General features: G+C 43.6%; 1 protein-coding gene across 1 annotated transcript in view; it reads right to left on the reverse strand.

Annotated features, from left to right (window-relative positions):
• Window positions 1-19,251, reverse strand: part of LOC134439941 (GTPase IMAP family member 8-like) — a 31,156-nt gene extending 11,905 nt beyond the window's left edge. The window contains exon 1 of the mRNA XM_063189868.1: window positions 19,181-19,251. Coding sequence (XP_063045938.1) covers window positions 19,181-19,226 — 46 coding nt within the window. The 5' untranslated portion in view covers window positions 19,227-19,251. The remainder of the gene's footprint in view (window positions 1-19,180) is intronic.
• Window positions 19,252-21,527: the final 2,276 nt, after the last annotated feature.

Here is a 21,527-nt window from a genome sequence, read left to right on the forward strand (position 1 = left end):
GTGGGATGTCTGGGAGACGCTATACGCATCGCATGAAGGGATGTCGGCTGCCTTGGGTCTTTCAGCGTTGCCCTCGATGGGAACAAATTTCTATTCTCCGCACTTTAAACCCTGATCGCCCACACATGGATTCTTATCAAAACTACAGTAGCCGTGCCTCTGTTTAGACTACTTAAACAACTTTTCCCCTGTGGCGCGCGCATCTCTTAAACGTCTACCGGTGTGTCTGATCTAAATAAATGCATGAATCCGATCTTCATGATTTGCTTGCAAACTGCCTATTCATACGGTTAAACAACCAATATAGCAAACATTACAAAAGAACGGACAACGGACGTCGGTGTATGCGTACGTGTAAGTGGAAAGGAGAATAGAGGAAGCTCGAGGAGTTTTAAAATGACTGCATCAGAGGAAGATTGGCGCGAGTGACGGTAGCACTATTATCATGACTGCACAAACACACATGTCTTCGTTATGGACAAAAGGGTTGAACATGTTTCAAAATTAACACTTGCCTCAACGTCGACTCTTTCTTTTTCTCTTTCTGGGAAACATGTTAGGGTCTAAACTGAACAGGACTCACTGAACTAGGCTACTACTGATTGAGCCGCACCAGCGCCAGGATTGCCAGCAGAGACAAACAGGGCAACAGCGCATAATCTTCTATGAAGTTCAAGAAACGATAACAATTACAAATGAATTTTAAACAATAACATTTTTAATAATGTCCATTCGTCCATGGCTTGTAAATTTCGTCTCGTCTTAGTCTCCTTAACGAAAATAATTTTTTATTTTCGTCATATTTTTATGTTCTGGAAGCAATTTTTATGCGTCATCGTCTCGTCATCGTCACGGGAAAAAGGGGCGTTGACGAAATATTTTCGTCATCGTCCTGGTTGACGAAATTAACACTGGTTTCAACTATGTGTCCTCCTCAGCTCTACTGTCAAGCGGTAGGGCTTGGATGACTCTGTGTGCGTGTGAGTGTGTGTGTCTTCATCAGTGCTACTGCCATGTTATAGGGCTTGGCTGACTGTGTTTGTGTGTGTGTGTGTTTTGTGTGTGTGTGTGTGTGTGTGTGTGTGTGTGTGTGTGTGTGTGTGTGTGTGTTTGGGGTGGGGTGCGGCGTGGCAGAGCTATGAGATAGGCTAGGAGTGTGTGTCTGTGTATTCCTCAAATCTACTACCATGATGTAGATCTTAGAGTCTGTGTGTGCGTGTGTAAGTAAGTAAGTAAGTAAGTAAGTAAGTATGCCCTTTATTATCCCACAATGGGGAAATTCATGTGTTGCAGCAGTAACATACATACAGTTTATGCTAAAAACAGATGTGCGTGTGTGCACAGGTGTGTGTGCGTGTGTGTGTGTGTGTGTGCGTGTGTGTGTGTGTGTGTGTGTCATCCTCAAATCTACTGCTATGAGGTAGGGCTTGGATGTGTCTGTGTGTGTGTAGGGCTTGGATGACTGTGTGTGTGTGTGTGTGTGTGTGTGTGTGTGTGTGTGTGTGTGTGTGTGTGTGTGTGTGTGTGTGTGTGTGTGTGTGTGTGTGTGTGTGTGTGTGAAACTGTGTGTGTGTGTTTTCATACTGCTATGAGGTAGGGCTTGTGTGTGTGTGTGTGTGTGTGTGTGTGTGTGTGTGTGTGTGTGTGTGTGTGTGTGTGTGTGTGTGTGTGTGTGTGTGTGTGTGTGTGTGTGTGTGTAGGGCTTGGATGACTGTGTGTGTGTGTTTGTGTGTGTGTGTGTGTGTGTGTGTGCGCACGCGCGCGCATGTGTGCGTGTGTGTGTTCCTCAACTCTACTGACATGCTGTGCTGACGCCCGGTGCTACGACAGACCCCCCTGGGATATCTCTCTAGTGCTCTAGTGCCCCCTTTGAGCCTCTCCAAGAGCTGGACTTAACCCACCCAATCGACAGGCGCACACAAAAATACAAGTACATAAATAAATAATAAACAGCATAATAAAATAAGAAATAAACAACACCAAAAAGAGCAACCACAGATAAAGAGACATAAATGAAAAATAAATTAAAGAAGGAAAAAGAAAAGAAAACAAGGTTTGTCCACAGCAACAACACAGGAGCACATTGTTTTCACAACATGACCAGGCATCTCATGGTCAGGTTATGAGGGAGATCTAGGCCTGGTCTGTGACCAGAACTCACTCAACTCCCCTCTCAAGAGAATAGAACTCAGATCTTCTGGAAGATAGTCTATAAAGGGGGACCATATTTTGTTAAACAGACTTTCTTTCCCATTGGCCAGAGCCATCAGTCTTTCGTGTGGCAAAATACTGAAAATGACTGTAGGTGGGCGTTCTTTAATCCAGTTTAATAATATGCATTTACGTGCAGAGATGAGGAGTTTCTCAAGTAATGTGTATCTTGGTGCTGGAAGCTGTAGTACCTTAGAGACGCTAGGGTCTTTTTTTTACCTCGACTTCAATAACTTCACTAATTATTTTGGCCACTTGGGTCCAGAATCTTGATATATTCTTACAATCCCAGAAATAGTGAAAATAGGTCCCTCTTTCAGCGGTGCACTTGGTGCAGAGGGGGGAAATTGAGCGATCTATTTTGTGTAATATGACAGGGGTGATGTGTAACCTGTGCAGTATTTTATACTGAGTTTCCCTTAGTCTATTACTGGTAGCCACTGACCTGATGGCAGCAATGGCCTCCTGCCAGTCATCTTCAATAAATTCAGTCCCTAAATCACCCTCCCATTTTTAGAGATGTTGGGTAGCTCATATGTGCTACAGGAAAGCAGTAGGTAATAAAAACCTGAAATGAACCCTTTGAGGTCTTTACGGTTAAGAAGGACATTTTCTGGATTATGGGAGAGAGAAATTGTAGGAGGAAAGTTTGGCAAGGAAAGAAATTAGACCTAGCAATATGAAAGGTATCCTGAAGGTCCTGAAATGACCTAAGAATATTGTCTTTAAACAAATGACCAAGGAAAATTATATGCTTATCTCGCCATGACATGAAAACAGAGGAGTTGTTACCTGGCGGAAAATCAGGATTCTGAGTGATGGGGGCCAGTAAAGATTTTCCATGTATCCCAAAGTGTTTTGCAATATCACGCCAAACTTTAATGCTATTATAAATTAAAGGGTTGTGTTTAACATCAGGGTTAATATTATTTGGATTACACATAACCAGACTCCAAGGCGAAAATGGATAGCAAGCCCAAGAATCAACACAAGACTCACCATCTTTAAAGGCATGTAACCAGGACCAAAGGTGGCAAGCATGACAGGCCCAGTTTAATTAAAAAAATAAATTGGGTAATGCACGCCCACCAATGTCTGTAGAATGCTGAAATACCTTAAGACGTAATCTGGGTTTTTTTCCCATGCCAAATAAATTTGGACACTGCCCTCTCTAAATCCTTATTAGTCTTTTTTGTTAGGTACAGGGGGAGCATCTGCAAAGGATAAAGTAACCGAGGGAGTACATTCATTTTGATGAGACTAATTCGTCCAAACATAGATAGAGGGAGGTTATGCCAGCGTTCCAGGTCTTTTTTGACTGCACTATAGGTAGTATAGGTGCAAAATTAAGCTTCCAGAGATCCAAAAGAGTTGGTGAGATTCTAATTCCAAGATATGTGAAACCCAAATTTGACCATTTAAAAGGAAAGTTGTTTGGGACATCAGATTTAGTCATGCAACCTAATGGCATAGCCTCAGACTTGTTAAAGTTAATTTTATAACCTGACACGAAACTGAACTCACTAAAAGTATTCATAATTGCAGGGATGGATAACGCTGGAGATGAAACAAACAAAAGTATGTCGTCTGCATAGAGGGCAATTTTGTGTTCTATGCCTCCCAAATATACTCCTTTTATTTCAGTATGTAAATGTATGGCCTCTGCAAGAGGCTCTAGGGCAGGGGTGTCAAACATACGGCCCGCTGGGCCGCATCCGTCCTGCCAGAGGGTTCCATCCGGCCCGGAGGTAAAAAAAAAATTATTATTATTTTTTTTTTTTTAAATGAAATAACCGAAATGCGCAATTACGGCCCTCGGGGCAAAATCGAGTTACACTGTATATATGTAGTAAAGTGCACATCAAACTTCTATTATAAATAGTGAATTTGTACTGTAACAGGCATTTGATAAAGCTCATATATTACAGACCTCATATATAGAGATAAAATGTTAATACTTCTTATTCGTATTGTATTGGTATTGTGGTTGTAATTAAATAATAAATATAATTGGATTTGTATTGGTTCCTATTAAGCTCAAACTGGAAACGGAATGTTACAATGCGTGAAAATGCAGGAAATTACATATAAGAAATACAAAATTTTCGGGGGAAAACCCCCAGACCCCCTGCCAAAATGAACTGTCCCATATTTAATTAATTGACGGTTGGCAATGAATGAATGAACTCAAGGAAATTTTGCATAGGATTAGCAGTATTGCATTGCTTTCTACATATTCAACACACTTAAAACGTGATAGTACTGAACACTAATTTTTTTTTTGCGATGATGTTACTAATGCGGCCCGCTAGAGGTCCACATGGGTTGTATGCGGCCCCCGGACCAAAATGAGTTTGACACCCCTGCTCTAGGGCCAAGGCAAAAAGAAGAGGGCTAAGAGGGCACCCTTGGCGGACTCCCCTAGCCACTGGAAAGGATTCAGAGCGTCGCCCATTGGTTACGACGATGGCTCTGGGTGCCTGATATATAGTTTGGGTCTATTTTTTTTTAAAATCCCACCAAGGCCAAACCTTTCCATAATGTCAAACAAATAAGGCCATTCAACTCAGTCGTACGCCTTGTTGGCATCCAATGATATAGCTAGTGTTTTTTGTTTATTTTGGAATGAAGAATGAATGTTTTATAAAAGTCTGGGCCAAAGCCGTCTGGAACAGGTGCCTTCCCTCTTTGGAGTGTTTTGATAGTGTATGATACCTCCTCCTCAGTAATAGGCCTACATAACATATCTTTTTGATCTTCCGATAGGGATGGGAAATGTATCTTATCAAGGAATTGTCGTCTATTTTCCAATGAGGCAACACAATCTGAGCTATAAAGCTCCTCATAAAACGACTTCATGAGTTTGTTCAATTCTGTTGACTTAAAATGTCTAGTTCCATGTTTACCTAGAAGAGAGGAGATAATATTGAATTCCACCCTTCCACGGGCCAGACGGGCAAGCAAACGGCCTGGCTTGTTGCCTGTCTCAAACAGTCTATGCTTAGCATGAAATATTTGGGCTTCTGCTTTTTGGGTTAATATTTGATTAAGTGCTGAGCGAGCTGCCTCTACTTTTTTTGCTAAGTGTCTGTTTGGTGTGCGCTTAAATTGAGTTTCGATATCTCTGGAAGCCTCTTCTAATTCTAATTGTCTCTTTAAGGCCTCCATTTTTTGTGCTGAGGTATAAGATATAATTGCCCCACGTATGGTGGCCTTTTCGGCTTCCCATAACATTGAAGGGCTAGTCTCTGGTGCTTTATTTTCAGCAAAAAAGAACTGATATTGCGCTGTAATGAAATCTACAAAGCGTTTGCTGCTAAGCATGGCCGGTGACAGACGCCAATGATAGGTTGAGGGGTCTTTGTAGGGAGGGGAAATGACTATAACTACAGGTGCGTGGTCTGATAAAGATTCGGTACCAATCTTGCAATCTTGTATTCTGCCCAGGAATTGTCTTGAGGAAAAGAAGTAATCAATCCTGAAATGAACCTGATGAGGGCAAGAAAAGAAAGTGTAATCCCGATCGAGGGGGTGAAGTACTCTCCATGCATCATATAAATCTAAATCTTTTAGAAATTCACGCAGACTATTACTTTTTGAAGAAGATGTAAGGCGAGGAGAAGACACGTCCAACTCTGAGAGCACACAATTCAGATCCCCGCCGAGGAGCATATATGGGGAAGAGAATGATGCCAAATCAGCAAGAAGTTTTGGTAGGAAGGATGCTTTGTAATTATTAGGAGCTTAGACACAACCTAGAACAATAAGTTCACCATATAGATAGCCAGATATAAGCACATACCGTCCCTCTTTGTCAGAAGCTTTTCTCCAAGATGAAAGGTAATGAACAATGTATGAGAACAGCAACCCCCCTACTTTTGGAATTATATGAGGAATGGATTACCTGACCTACCCAGATCCTTTGTCATTTTAAATGCTCTAATTCAGAGAGGTGGGTTTCCTGGACGAAGGCTATTTGGCATTTTTCTTTTTTTTAAAAGGAGAGTATCTTCTGCCGTTTAACAACATTGTTGATGCCTTTGACATTGAGTGTGATTACTTTAACATCACTCATAACCAAATAACAATTGTAAATGCACTAACATGATAAAATAATATGTAAAATATTATTAGGTAATTGCTGCGAGACACTGAGGACCCAAACATAAAGAAGGTAAAACCGAGGGGGGGTAATACAGCACCTAACAGAAAAAACAAAAAACACACAATATTTAAAGCTGTAGGGTGACCAGACGACGTCTTTCCCCGGGCATGTCCTACTTTTGAGACCTAAAAAAATGTCCGGGGGGAATTTCAGAAATGTCCGGGATTTTGTTGGACTGCCTGAAATATAGACCTAATTCACCTGCACTGTAATTTTCACTCCGTTCCATTTGACTCCACTCCAGGTTTCTCTCTACCGTTCACAAATTAGTCACGCCCTTCTCATCAAATCTAGCCACTTCGCACCATGTGTCCGAAAGAAGTAGCCTAGGGGACTAGCCAGTGCGCCCCATGTTTACAAGCGAAAGCGCACCTGTCCGCCGGTTCGACGGACTGCAATGCCGATAGAAACGCAAATGCACGTTCGCGGTGGAGTTGAAAAAAAATCCTGCGTGTGAAGCCAGGTATGAAGGTAATCTAACACAGGAGTATGCCTAGTAACACCACCAAATCCATCATTTAAGGAGGTACAAGTTTTGTTACACCTTGTCACAAGACTTAGCCTAAAAATTATTTCATGATCTGACATTTCCAAGTTATTTGCAAAAGCAATTTCTCAGAGCTAGAAGGACTCATTCCTGAGTTAAGAAATTAGGCTTCTTCTTCATCAGCTTCTTCTTCTGTCTATTGCCTTTGTAGTTATTGATAACGCTGTATGGGCTATCTTATTAATGGTAGGTAAAACTCCAGTTCCTCTCTTAATGGCTGCAGTGCCCATTGCTAATCTCTGAGCAGCATGCCACTACAAATAGCCTATCTAAATAGGCCTAATGGATGACAGAAGAGGGGTAAATTGTGAGGTGTCTTATAAACATATTAAGCCTAAAATGTAGCCTAATAGAACTTCATTATCAATTCAGTTGAAAACCACAAATGTTGTGTTTTTATATTTAGTTTCCAACGTTATAGCCTAATGCTGTTCATCTTTGTGGGGAATGGCTGAGATGGGCCTACATGATGGTGAATCTATTTTTAAAAACCTAATGCAGAAATTAGAATAGGCCTATGAAATTGAGCTGCATTGTTATGCTGTTAAGCTACTCCAATATAGGTGTTAGGCCTACTATCTAGGATTGTAACAAAGGCACACTCTGCATCATATGATCACACAAATTATGTGATAGGCCTATAGGGGTAACTGAAGAGATTTTAATTGTCATTTATGGTAGACAAATGAATGTGCATGCCAAAAAGTTCGAGTGGCTTTTAAACAAATGACCATTTTGGATGCGTTGATACTTTATAGGCCTACTATCATACCTCATACCCATATATACTTTCATACCTGTAGATACACAGATACACCCCCCCCCCCAAAAAAAAAAGTGTCCTCCTTTTTACAAATCCAAATCTGGTCACCCTATATGACACCAGCCCCAAATGCTGAGCCATGCCCCAAGAACAAGCCCCACCCAATACAAAAGACAATCTTAGAGTAAATGGGACAAGTGAAGCAAAACGGTAAGCCTCCAATCCTTAAGCTGGGCTGACACTGTGCGACTTTTGCCCCGATTTTGCCCCGATTTGGCACTCGCACGACTTTTTGAGAGTCGGGCCGATTTCTTGCTCAATCGCAGGTCAATTGTGAGTCTCGCATCGTGCAGTGTACATGGGGTAACGACAAGCGATTTCGCCTTACGATCGTGCAATCGCAGGGTCGCAAGAAAATCAAAACCGTTTGAAATTCTGGTCGTGGCTCGTGCGTAAATCGCAGAGTTAAAGCAGTGATACGACCCGATTTGACACTTCACATGCACAAATTAATAGGGCCGTGCGATTCGCTGTTGAGCGCGACCTCCTCTCCACCTCAGGTGCGCATGTTCCCTCCTCTCCAGACCGGGGAAACATGCCTGTCGCGTCGTACGGTGGAAGCATTTCGGTCGCATCCGACTGTCGGCTCGTGTAGTGTGAGGACGTGAGTCGTGAGCTGTAAACTTTTAAACAGTGAAATTCCATCGTGCAGTTTGAGCAGAAGCTTAAGACCCACGAGTGAAAATATCGCAGTGTATGCCCAGCTTTAGAAAGATCAGTCCAACATTAGGAAGCATTTCCCAACTGTCCTGTCTACGAAGGAGATGAAAAAGGAAAAAAGAAAAATCCTCCACAACCCTCCCGTCCAAACAGTCACTGTAGTGCACATAATCAAACCATTAAGACTCTACTTAGAGTGAATGTAGATATTCGGCCATTCAGGGCTGCCAAAATATTTTTGAAAATCAAATGTCAGTAAGAAGGCACTCCCATAATAATTATACCTCACCACCATCACGCCGTTTCTTCAATGTCTTCTCTCGTGACCGTCGGGAACTCACACCTGCTTAAAGGGGTATGCCACTATTTTGGGGCTTAATACAGTTAAAATCGTTGGCTGGGGTTTATAAAGGTGGTAAAGTGTCTTATTTTTCATGTAAGCCGTTGCCTTGCTTTAAGACAGGTTAAAAGAGGGAGCATGTCGCTAAGCTAGTGAAAGTCAATGGAGCCGTGTAGCATGCTACAATGCTACACGGCTCCATTGACTTTCACTAGCTTAGCAACATATTCCCTCTTTTAAAGGATAGTTCCGGCGTAAAATGAAAGTTTCACCATCGCTTTCCCATGCCACATAATGTATCTAATGATGAGACATTCCGGGCAATGCCGCGCCGTTATGGAGTTAGCTAATTTTAGGCTTTTTGGTGAAAAACGCAGCCAATGCATCACGGCGGGGCCAATTATAAGCCTATTATTTTCTGATGTTTCCCCGCTATAAACAACTTCAACAACGCTACACACTTCATCACAAAGGTCTCGTCAATCAAACCGAGGCACAGGTCATCGGACCACACAGTCTTTCACTGGCCAGTGTTTTCAGAGGTGTCTCACTGTTGCAACTCTCTGACCCGGATGCAGGCTACTCAGTCAGGTGGCTAGGTAGGCTAAACATGGTCCGCGGTTACACCGGCTGCGACCGTAAAATGAAAAGCTGGAACCCCGACCGTTTTCACCGACTGCCACTGTCTAAACCAGCCATATTCCGGGAATGGCTAATAGCATTAGAAGTGGACGAAACTGACGTAAAAACCCGGAGGGATCGCTACTACCGTGTGTGCAGGCAGCAGATTTGAAGAGTTGCATGGAGAGTACAGGTAGGCAGACTACTCTTACAAAGTAATTGCAACACGGTATAATATAACATGGAGTCAACTTTGTAATAACACACCACTGGTGGTGTACTTACATCTGTAAGAGCACTTCTAGTACGACTTTATAAAATTCCTCCAGCCCTCCTCCGTTGCGTAATGGTCCATCTGACCTCGCGCGCCCTCGTCATTAGAGTCTACTTACTTCACTGAAACTACTCTAGCATGCTTGACATCAACCACATCGAATGCCTCAGGTCGCACAATTTCACAATTTCACTTGCCATCCCGCGCTAGTTTGTTTTGACCGTGTATTTATCTCCTGTAGTGGGCTACATTTACTGCACCTGTTGGCTATGCCTTCCCAAAACAGAGTGCTTGCTGGCAAAGACGCGCGGTGTTGCAACCAGTTTCACAGATTCACAGACAGTCAAGATTCATGAGCCAGACACATTTACACATGTTTCTCTCTCTTCAAACATACCTCCATAGCCATGCGCCTTTTTGGCACAGCATTCCTCTTTAGATGGTTTCGTTTTGGTGTTCCATCTCCCTTGCTCTTCTTGTAGCCATCATCCTCGAAATGCTCCCTCCACACACGGTAGTAGCGATCCCTCAGGGTTTATATGTCAGTTTCGTCCACTTCTAATGCTATTAGTCATTCCCGGAATATGGCTGGTTTAGACAGTGGCAGTCGGTGAAAACGGTCGGGGTTCCAGCTTTTCATTTTACGGTCGCAGCCGGTGTAAGAACCGCGGACCATGTTTAGCCTACCTAGCCACCTGATTGAGTAGCCTGCATCCGGGTCAGAGAGTTGCAACAGTGAGACACCTCTGGAAACACTGGCCAGTGAAAGACTGTGTGGTCCGATGATCGTCTCTGTGCCTCGGTTTGATTGACGAGACCTTTGTGATGAAGTGTGTAGCGTTTTTTAAGTTGTTTATAGCGGGGAAACATCAGAAAATAATAGGCCTATAATTGGCCCCGCCGTGATGCATTGGCTGCGTTTTTCACCAAAAAGCTTAAAATAAGCTAACTCCATAACGGCGCGGCATTGCCCGGAATGGCTCATCATTAGATACATTATGTGGCATGGGAAAGCGATGGTGAAACTTTCATTTTACGCCGGAACTATCCTTTAACTTGTCTTAAAGCAAGACAACGGCTTACATGAAAAATAAGACACTTTACCACCTTTATAAACCCCAGCCAACGATTTTAACTGTATTAAGCCCCAAAATAGTGGCATACCCCTTTAAGAACTTTCCAGCCTCCGGAGGTGATTTAAATGAGTGTTCTTTCCCTTGGACTGTGATGAAGAGCGTGGCGGGGTATTGCATCCGAAACCGTATCTTCTTCTCAAGCAGCTCCTCGCAGATGTCATTAAACTCGCCTCTGGCTTCCCTCACCGACTGAGAAAAGTCCTGGCGAATCAGAATCTTGTTGTTGCCGCAGATGATTTCACCCTTCTGTTTTGCCGGTGCGAGAATTCTTCGTTTGTCCCTGGAGTTGTTGAGTTTGATGATTACCGGTGTGTTGTAATTTGGCTGGTGTTCCCCAAGAGACCTGTGTGCCCTGTCGATCTTGATAACCCCGCGTTTGGTCTTTATCCCGAGCGTAGTCGGGAGCCAGCTTTCAAAGAATTCCACCGCCTGGTTCCCCTCAGTGCCCTCTTTCAGACCAATAATGCAAATGTTGTCTTTACGACTGCGGTTTTCAATGTCATCCGCACGGGTAGTCAGGTCCTGTACTTTTTTCTCTAGGAGGGCAATTTTGGTCTCCAGGGACACCGTCCGATCTTCATTTTCTGAGACACGGTTCTCAGCCTCACTCAGTCTCTTACTGTTATCGTCTATACGGCTTGATAAAACGTTCAAATTGACCTGAAGTTCTGCGTATTTAGTGTCCATAAGGGCGCTGATCTTAGCTGTCTCGCTTTGGGCAATAGCGTTAGCCATGTTTCCCTCCTCTTCGTCTTCACCAGTGTTGCCAGATTTTCTACGACAAATAAGCGGCTGACGCCCTAAAAACAAGCCCAAAAGAAGCGACTGAGGGGCGTCGTGAAAACAAGCCCAAAAGAAGCGACAGAAAGGGTGGGTTGTCAGTCGCGTGCCTGGTCAGGGAAGACCTTGCTCTTTACGGGGATCTGCGTGGCTGCTAAAATCCCCACAAGTGACCACAGAAAGTGGGAGTTAACAATATTGTAGCAGGGTCACTTGTAAGGATGAGTGAGAAAAAACGAGTTGCCATTGAGAAACACATTCAAATCACCACCAGAGCAGGAGAAAACAGCAAGCCCAACCCTGAAAAGAACAAGCCCAAAAAACCGCAACCCGCGACTTTACAAAATTAAAAGCGACTGCTCAAAAAAAGAAGCCCAAAGTCGCGTATAATAAGCGGACTTGGCAACACTGATCTTCACCGTGGTTGTTTTTGGTTCAGCACGACGGCCCCTCGTTGTTTGTCGCTGAGAAGTTGCAGTATCTGTTCCGGACATAATGTTATATCGAAATATCTTCTAAAGTAGTGGTTGGATCGGTCAAAAAGAAAGATATTTAACTGTTAGACGGGAGGTCGATTAAAGGCGACTGCTCACTCAGAAGACATCACGTGACCCCCATAAACGCCCATTTTTAAAAAATATTGTTTTTGTGAGAGCCATACCATTTTCGCCATTATTTCTAATGCTAATTGTCATGCACAGAAGGGAATAAAAGTAACTCTTGCATTGGGGATAAGAAGGGAGAGAGCTGACGAAAGAAGAACTAAAACTAGTTGGGGATGTGCATTTAAGAAGCCACGCGCATGCATTACCTTAAGTTTCTAACTTTGTATGCATCGGAGTTGCCAATGAGAATGGCAAGGGTGCTTCTATTCTAGCCATCAGACAGACACAGGGAAGGTGCATGAGGAGGGAGGGAGTTGGGAGGGAGAGAGAACTTCAAGAGAGGATGCTCATCTTGGTCGCGCTGACAATAGTTAACATTTTACAGTTGATATGTGGCTGACATGTCTATTTTTAGTAATTCACAAAAATACGGTACAAATCGCGTCCCTTACCGACATGCGTCCCCAATACGGAACGCATGATTTAACCGCCAAATACAGGACGATTCCTTATTTCAAGGGACGGATGGCAACCCTACGTACGCATTGTGGCATCAGTTATCTCGCAATCACACTGAACTGGGAAAGACTTCGGCTACGTCCGTTGATTCAGCCAAAGCGAGGGAGAAATAGGCCTACAGCGCTGCATTTATATCCCTCACTTGTGTTTCCTCCACTTGATTTGCCATCATAATGGCACGATCGTGAACTGTTTCTTTGTTTTGGAAACAACCGTTAGCTAGCTGAACTTTAGGTAAAGCGTTACGGATGGAATGTTATCTCACACGACACGACCCAGCACGGGCACGGCATTGTCCAATTAAAAAACGCGTTTTTCATATCTGTACAGTAGCCTTCGTCGAGGGCCTGTGCTTCGCTCAGCTGATCAGACGTAGGCCTAACCATGAACTTCAGCGGTAGAGAACAGACCTGGGATGGATTAAATGCGCCATCATACTTTATATTTTGAATATTATTTTAACTTTTTGATTTCAGTAGGTCCATTTTTAATTTAGTGCTGTACCAAAATTATTCATGGCTTATTGAGTAAACAAATGACAGGTTTGTCCGAGAGCCACATGCAGTTCCCAAAAGAGCCACATGTGGCTCACGAGCCATAGGTTCCCGACCCCTGCTTTCGTCCCCAAGATTCAGAATGCGTTTAGTTTCTCCTCCTTTCACTTCCGTGCAACAGAGGCACCAGCATAGCTTGTACCCTGTGTGTGCTTTACGCATATACCGTATTTTTTGGACTATATGTCGCTCCGGAGTTTAAGTCGCATCGGCCCAAAAATGCATTTTGAAGATGAAAAAAAACATATATACGTCGCACCGGACTAATCGTCGCACATTTTTGAAAGGTTATTCTATCCATGTAATCTATGTTGTGATAACTGGCACATGGTAAGCTGCTGCTCAAAGACGGCATTGTTTTATAAACCAGCATCTGAAGCAGTGGCAACGCATTCAGAGGTGGTGGTAATGCACCAACTAAGATGGTTTGCCAACCGCCATAAAACCACAAAAAGAAAAAGAAGAAACAGTGATAACGCGCCATGTTGCCCTGTAGTCAGAACAACATTCAATTTTCGGCATTGTTTTGCGTTTGGACCATGGGAGGGTTCGAGGCGACTTTGTTCCGTCTCCAGAGCACGCCTTTCTTTACCCCCTTTTGTGAGACTTCGGCCCATGACGGTATCAAAGGTGAAGGATTTCATCCATGTTGTGTAGCCTATGGTAGTGTCACGTTGTGCTCGTTTGTCAGAAACTCGCGGAAATGATCGATTTTCACCTGGAAGTCGGCTGACTGTCTTTAATAACACAGACGTTCATTCTCGGATAGAGAGGCGATTGCGTTGCATAGCGCAAATAAACCCACGAGAGGGGATTGCATTGCATAACGCGATAAATCCACGAGGTCCGGGACTTCCGCAAAAAGTCCTATTCATTTCTTTGGCAATGTCATGGAGCCGTAACAAGACCGTTGACTCAAAGCGCGCGCGTTGTTCGAGAACACATTTGTCCTGTATTCAGCTCTTCTTCTAGATGTGGGACTTGAACCTTCAGATAGCTTTTTTGTTTTTTTCATAACATGCACATTTTCCTCCGCTTTTCTCCAGTCCTCAACCAGTTTTCCAATGCATCCAAACTTTAGTTCAGCTGCCCTATTGCTATTTTCGGCTGCATATTTAATTACTTTCAGCTTGAACTCAGCAGTAGGCTATATTAACTCCTTTTGGGTGGTATATTTCTATTCAGTCGTCATTGTAACAGAAAAGTCATTTGAACCCTGTCTATGTGGTCCGACCTCAACGAACATGTGCTGCTGGGTTTAAGTTGAAGTCTAAATAAATTCTGGGGGCGAAATTCCCTCAGTGGCGTAGTCGTGCAATCATCTGTTTGAAATTGGTAATTATTAGGCCTATTTTAATTAATTGCAGACGGCCAGGAGTTACGGATAGTCTATAACTAGACAAAGATTATTAAATTAATTTAAATTTTAGATCGTCTCTGATATAGCCTTCCTATCCTAACTCCCAAACTTTTTTTTGCCATTGTTGACCTGGCATTGTAGACATCATGAGAATGAATGACAGCAGTGGTTGTGATAGCCTTGATTTAGCCTATACATTAAAAGGGGAGAACCACAACAAACGACTTCAACGTTTCAATAAAAAGAAAGAAAGAATACAGCGTGCTGCCTCAACGTTGAGGCCAATGTTAAGATTAGCCTACATAATTCACATGTGGGTCTTGATATGACAAAATGATCTTCATAGGCTTCATCATCTTTCATCATCGTTCAGTAACAGTCGTCCCGACTGTCCTCCTTAATTCTGTCCTATATTCCCCCTTATGTCCGTGCGCAAAGCAAAGTGCTACGGTGTCTCTCAAAATCTGTTGTTTATTTAACATAGGCTAAAACAATGGATAAAATAACGGTATCCTTGCACGTCCTTCCAGCGGTAGTAATGCTTTTGACTGTCAGCATCCCTCTCGCTGTTATCCAACAACAGTAGTGGTGAATTGAATAGCCTACCCCTACAGCTGTGGTGTGTCAAAGCCGTACTCGTGTTGGTTCAGACTGCCCCCCAGGGACCAAAAAGTGTGCTGCAAATCAAAGTGGTGAACCCGCAGATGTAAGTTTTAATTTGCGTCATCTCACAAAAATATTTGCGTTATCACGCAAAATATTTGCGTTATCTTGCAAAAGTGTTAGTATCCAGTGCATACATTCCCCCCTCCAAAAATAAATCCCTCCATGTCACCAATGGGCCACCGTAGAAATGGTATTTTGAAGTGATAATTTCTGACCACGCTATGAACCTGCTAGTCAGTTCGCTGCTAGTCTGAACCACGCATTCTTTGTTATCTGTGGGCAGTAAGCTAACTGTATCTTTATCCTTTTGTGTACAGATATGAATGTACAACAGCAGCATGGTGTTGTTTGCACTTAATGTTTCACCACGTAGGCTTTGTTTTGCTACTCGATGTCGTTCTCGTTCTGTTTATTTACTCACCAATGGAATACTGCAATGGAATGTCCCGTTTAATGAGGGAATGTTATCATAGAATGTTGTCCATGATAATATGTATCAGAGATTCTCTAAGCTATGAGAAAGCCATCTCTCATTGGCTCCCATTATAGCCCCGTTGGCGAACGCAGCCAAGTAAAAGATGAATGGGAGCCTATTGGGCTAAATGGCTCAGCAGGGATTTGTGACGGTTCTGTTCTCTGGTTTGTAAAGATGTGTGCACATTCTGTACCTTATCATGGAAGTTGTATTAGAAGTGAAGTTAAAGGTTCCTGACATGGCTTTGTTCTCCCAAAGACGTGTTAGTTTTGTCCTGCAACACGCTAGCATTCGGCTAATACCTGCTGGCTGAGGAATCTCTGCGACTATTCACGACCAGAGCTGACGAGAGACGTACTCTGACTGATCCTGACTGATCGGCCGGCGTGTTTTTCTCTGCCTGTCTTACGCCTGATTTACATGGGCGCTTCCAACGCGGTACAAGCGTGGCGTTCCATTATTTTCCGTTGGGACGCGGCAGCGAGGCGAGAGGTGGTGACGTAGGGAAGCGAGGGTGGCGGGCGAGCGAGGCGAGAAAGTTGAGCTTGGCTGAAAAATGTAGCGGCACCGCAAAGCGTTAACCAATGGGAGAGCTTTCAACGCCATGACGTCACGTGCGTCACCAGCACTACTGGGATATTAAAAATGGAGGCTGTTTTGATTTCGGTGGTGTCAAATCTGCCGATCGTTTTTCACAGATGGTTTTAAAATCCACGTACATGTATCACAGCCGTTACACACCAAGGCGGTAAAGCGTCGCAGAACGGCCGCGTTTTTCACCGGCGTCGGTGAAAATACATAGAAACCTATCTGTCCTTACACACCAACCGGCGGTAGTCGGGCGTCAGCGGCGCGGGAGCGTATTTTCACGCCGGCGGCCGGCGGTGTCTCATTCACATGAATGGCAAAGTAGCATACTAGCTTTAGCTGTGGGGAGGGTTTTGAACAGGACTGGCCGCGCACGCTGACGCTGTCAGTGTGAAAGGCAGAGAAAAACACGCCGGTCGAAACTAAGCAGAAAGACCGCGTTCGTCCCGTGCCGGTTCCGTTCCGCCTTGGTATGTTTTGACAGCGTCGCCGTGCGCGGCCAGTCCTGTTCAAAACCCTCCCCACAGCTAAAGCTAGCGTGCTACTTTGCCATTCATTTCAATGAGACACCGCCGGTTGCCGGCGTGAAAAATACGCTCGAGTTCTATTTTCCAAATGCAGCGCGGCGCGAGGCTGGCTCCCGTGCCGCTGACGCCCGACTACCGCCGGTTGGTGTGTAAGGACAGATGGTTTCAATGTATTTTCACCGACGCCGGTAAAAAACGCGGCCGTTCCGCGACGCTTTACCGCCCTGGTGTGTATGACCAGCAGAGACATCTACGGTCACACACCTCAAACCCCCCCACCGCCGTCCAACATGTTAATTGAAGGTGCCCAAATTCTTAAGGATGAGCGCAGTCATTTCCTTTACCCCATTTACACGTACCACTTTTCCACCACCTTAAATGCAATAAATAACGTGTGTCCGCAACAATACTAACATAACTTTAAACACATCGACATCTGAAGTCAGACTTAAAACTACAAAACAAATGGTGTAGTGCCGTGAAGTCGATTGTCACGTGTTATGTCATTGCTATAGTTGAATTAAGGGTAATTTTCACAAATCTAACACTTGACAAGATGCAAACGTGTCGGCAAATGCTTTCACTTACTTATATCTATCGAACGCGACTTCATTGTTTCCAGGGAAAAAATCACACGGGCAGATAGTTCTATGAGAAGCGTACAGCCCCATTGGCACCCATTCATTATTTACTTGGCTGCGATAACATAGCTGCAGTGCCACTCCTGGCCACACCAGCTAGTGGTCGTTCTTGTACAATATTCCATTTTCTTTGTATGTATGTAAAAGACCATGGCTCCATGTCTCGTGCTGACAATTCACTATACGATCACAAGAAAGAGTTTACTTTGCTGGAGATATTAATGTACAACAGCAGCTGCATGATGTTGTTTGCACTTGTTTCACCAGAATAAATGTGAATTGGAGTCAAACTTTGTCGCCTGCCGCTGAATGCGGTCTGTTACATGAGCAATACAACAGCAGCATATTGATAAAATTGGCTGAACTGCTCCTTTAAGCACATTTTCCTTCGTATAATTGCATGATAAATAAAGGCCATTGTCACCCACTCCTGTTCACCAACTGTAGCACAACATAGGCCTTTATTTCATGAGTTTAATCTGGGGAACGCAGTACTATTAAAGCAGTCTCACATCTCCCTGTACCCAGGGCCGCTGCTAAGGTTTTGGAGGCCCTAAGCATAACTGGTCAGTAGGCCCCCCTCATAATTAAAAATAATAATAATACACTTTTTAGTCAATCTCAATTTAGGAGGCCCCAATTTTGGGGGCAAAGTGGTTGAGGCCCTAAGCACTCTGCTTACTCTGCTAATGCCTAGCTGCTGCCCTGCCTGTATCTCCCCTCTCTATGTCTGCCACAAACATCAATAGCACAAAAGCAATTTAACAATCAATTCATCCAACCATAGCCTTTTTCAACCAATTAAGGTGGAGGAGAGCGCAGAACATATAAAGTCAGAAAAAGGGGACTGACTGACATTTCTACTAAATATATTTTACATCATACCTCCTACCTTTCTTTCACTGCTACCACTGTTCCACCTGGACACAAGGCCAGAGGAATATCTATGCTTGTCCTCTAGTGGTTACTGATAGGCCTAAACGGTTGTCCTCTATCCTCCCTGAGCTGAGGTCCCTCCCTCCAACCCTCTCCTGGACTCGGATCTCACCTCGACCCTAAAATAAGACTGTCATAAATAGGCTATCATATCTTACTTGTAAATGAAACAAAAACACACTCCAACAGCTTCTGCTTATGATCACCTATGAGTAGTGAGGCCATGCACTGGAACAATTGATGCTCAACAAGTGGACTGAAAAGAAAAAAAACAATGCCAATTGCCAATGTACTGTTGCACTAGTTTCCTTATTTATTTTATTTATTACATTGGGCTATGTGCAATTTGTTATCTGCAGTAGGCGTACTGCAATAAACACTTCCTGCTTTCAAAATGTAGGGCCACTGAAGCTGAAAGTGAAACCATGCTTGAAAACGCATACAGATCAACAATGTGGGTGTAGTTGGACGAATTCAAATGTATATGTGTTGAAAGTGAGAGAGTACATCTTCAATACTAGGCCTACCGCAAAAGCAATCTGTTAGGCCTACAGCTGTTGCGTGCTACACAGACCACCTCACACTGTAGGTTAGGCGAAGAATAGTTAGGCCTACTTCCATTTTTAGTCTACATGTAAAAGGATCGCAAATGTTTTTTTCAAGGGACAACAGGCTATATATTCAATATAATTCCTAAACAAGTAGGCTAGGTTACTTAGATAGAACTACCACTAAAATGTTCGATCACTTACTACGCCTTGGTCCGAACATCTTCTGTACTTCTGACATCTCCAACATTGTGCAAGTTCTGTCTCGCTGCGGCCCCCACTGGTTCCTTCCTGTTTCAAGAAAAAACTGCTACCATGAACTGTTACAGGGTAGCCTGCTTCTTGTTCCTTCGCCTCATATCATTTCGAAGGAGGTGTCAAAAGTAAAAGTAGAAGTTAAAAAAGAGAAGATATCCTGCAACTGTTTCCTTACAATACAGGTGACCAATGTGCCTACTTGGTTTTTACTAACAGCCGATTCCGAGCTGGTTGGATCAAATGTGTGCCATGTTATTTTTCTTATTTATTTTTTATTTCACTTTTCTCAGTGGAATAACTGGTTTAACAACCATGTCATATCATGTGCTAGTGCAGCCTTCTCCAATTTAATATATAGGCCTATTTATTTATTTATTTAATCTTGAGGGGAGCAGAGTTACTCATGGGAAGCAATAGTAGGCCTATATATACTGTACATGTATATACAGTAGGGCCTATGTATTTTTTAATACTATTGGAGGCTTTGGCAGGCTTATAATGATGTTAAGGTTTGTTTAAAAAAGGGTTGAGAACTACTGATAGAGGGCTTTATTTAAAACTCATACTTCAAAGCTGATGTTCTTCATTTACAACCAAAGAAATGGCTGACAAGTGTGGACAGCTTTTAATACAATGAGACAAAGGGGGTTTGTAGGATCTAAATGACAATGCTAAAACCACAACATTCTCTACTGCATTTTACCAGACTTGCAGCAAGCGTATAACCCAAGGCTATTGTTAAAATGGCTATGAGTGGTGAAGATACAGCACTTAATAGAATATACAGTAAATACCTTTTAGAACCTTTTTGGGATGGCAAATGCAGTTTGATTGGTCAAATAACTTGTAAATAGAAATAACTTTTCTTATTTATAGTTATTTCAATTTGAATTACACTTTTGTGAAAGCGAAGTGGTTTTTTTTAGATTTTTTTGTGTGGTTCTTTTGACATATTTTATGATAGGACAGTGAAGGAGTGACAGGAAGTGAGTGGGGAGAGAGAGGTGGGGAAGGGTCGGCAAAGGACCCAGGCCGGAATCGAACCTGGGTCAGCCGTGTAACAGACGAGTGCCCTATCGTCAGAGAGAGTAGATAAGACAGAGGTTCCGCTGGCCCATTGTTTCCGGGTTCTACTGTCGCAAGGGGGAGGGGGGGGAAATCCCCTTTTAGGCAGACCTAAGGACTGTTCTATTCATTGTAGGAGCATTATGACACGCCCCTTTAGACAGACCGGAACCTGGTCACGTTAGGTGCCCATAGAAACCTATTATTATGCTTCCTGCCAGTGCCACAGAGTGAGCTTGTCGCAGCCATGATGCAGTTAATTTTGATTTATGCCCTGTTTTGAAGCACGGTCTGCGCGATGTCATTCCATGCTCAAACTGCCTTCAATGCAAAGAGTAACCTAGACGTGTCGGTTGTTTTTTAGCTTCACAGACTCGACGTCAATGAAAATGAAACATTAAATCTTTATATCACGTGCATGTTTGATCGCACTGGCAGCCACCGTGGTAGTTTGGAACAAAGAAGTGGCTCATTTGTCGAGGACGAAGCGGAATGTTTCCTCGACCTCGGAAACACTGTTGAACTGTCCAAATAACTTCAGCGTCGTAACTTGCAAGCGCACGTGTTGTCTTTGGTTTGTGTAAATAAATGAAACGACAAAGCACGGTCAACTTATTTAATGAAGAGCTCACAGTCCGTAGACCGACGAAGGTTAGAACAAGGAAGTAGCTTGTTCTCGACTCGAGGACAGAGCAGGCTGGTCGAGAAGACCAATCAGAGACCTATGTTCGCCCTTCACTCCGTCGCTGTCTGCATCACTCCCTGCGTCGAGACACAATTTTGGGGAGGTGCCCCAGAGTACCTGCGTGATGGGGGGGCTTAACTCCGTTAACTGCGCGGCTCACTGCATCACGACGCAGGGACGCTGATCTCGAGGCATAAACCACCCTTTAGCCTTACGTGTGTCGTTAACCAATGATCCTACGAATGTTCTTAGATTTCCTACGACTGTTTCCCAAAGACACTCGTACATGAACGCGCGTGCAAAGCCTCTAAGATCATTCGTAGCGTCGCTCTTAACGATCGCTGTCCACATATGCGGTGCTGAAGTGTCCTCGGAGTGAACTGCGCCGTCATGCTGCTAAACCATTTACAAAATGTAGGCTAAGGCGTGTGTCAGTATCAAAAGTTGTTTTCTATAAGGGTGGGACTACATTTGTAGCAGTTTGCAACTATCGACAGGAGTTATTGTTGGCAAATGAAATAAAATGCACACACACAATGAAAT

Source organism: Engraulis encrasicolus, chromosome 23, assembly GCF_034702125.1.
Source record: "Engraulis encrasicolus isolate BLACKSEA-1 chromosome 23, IST_EnEncr_1.0, whole genome shotgun sequence".
NCBI lineage: Eukaryota > Metazoa > Chordata > Actinopteri > Clupeiformes > Engraulidae > Engraulis > Engraulis encrasicolus.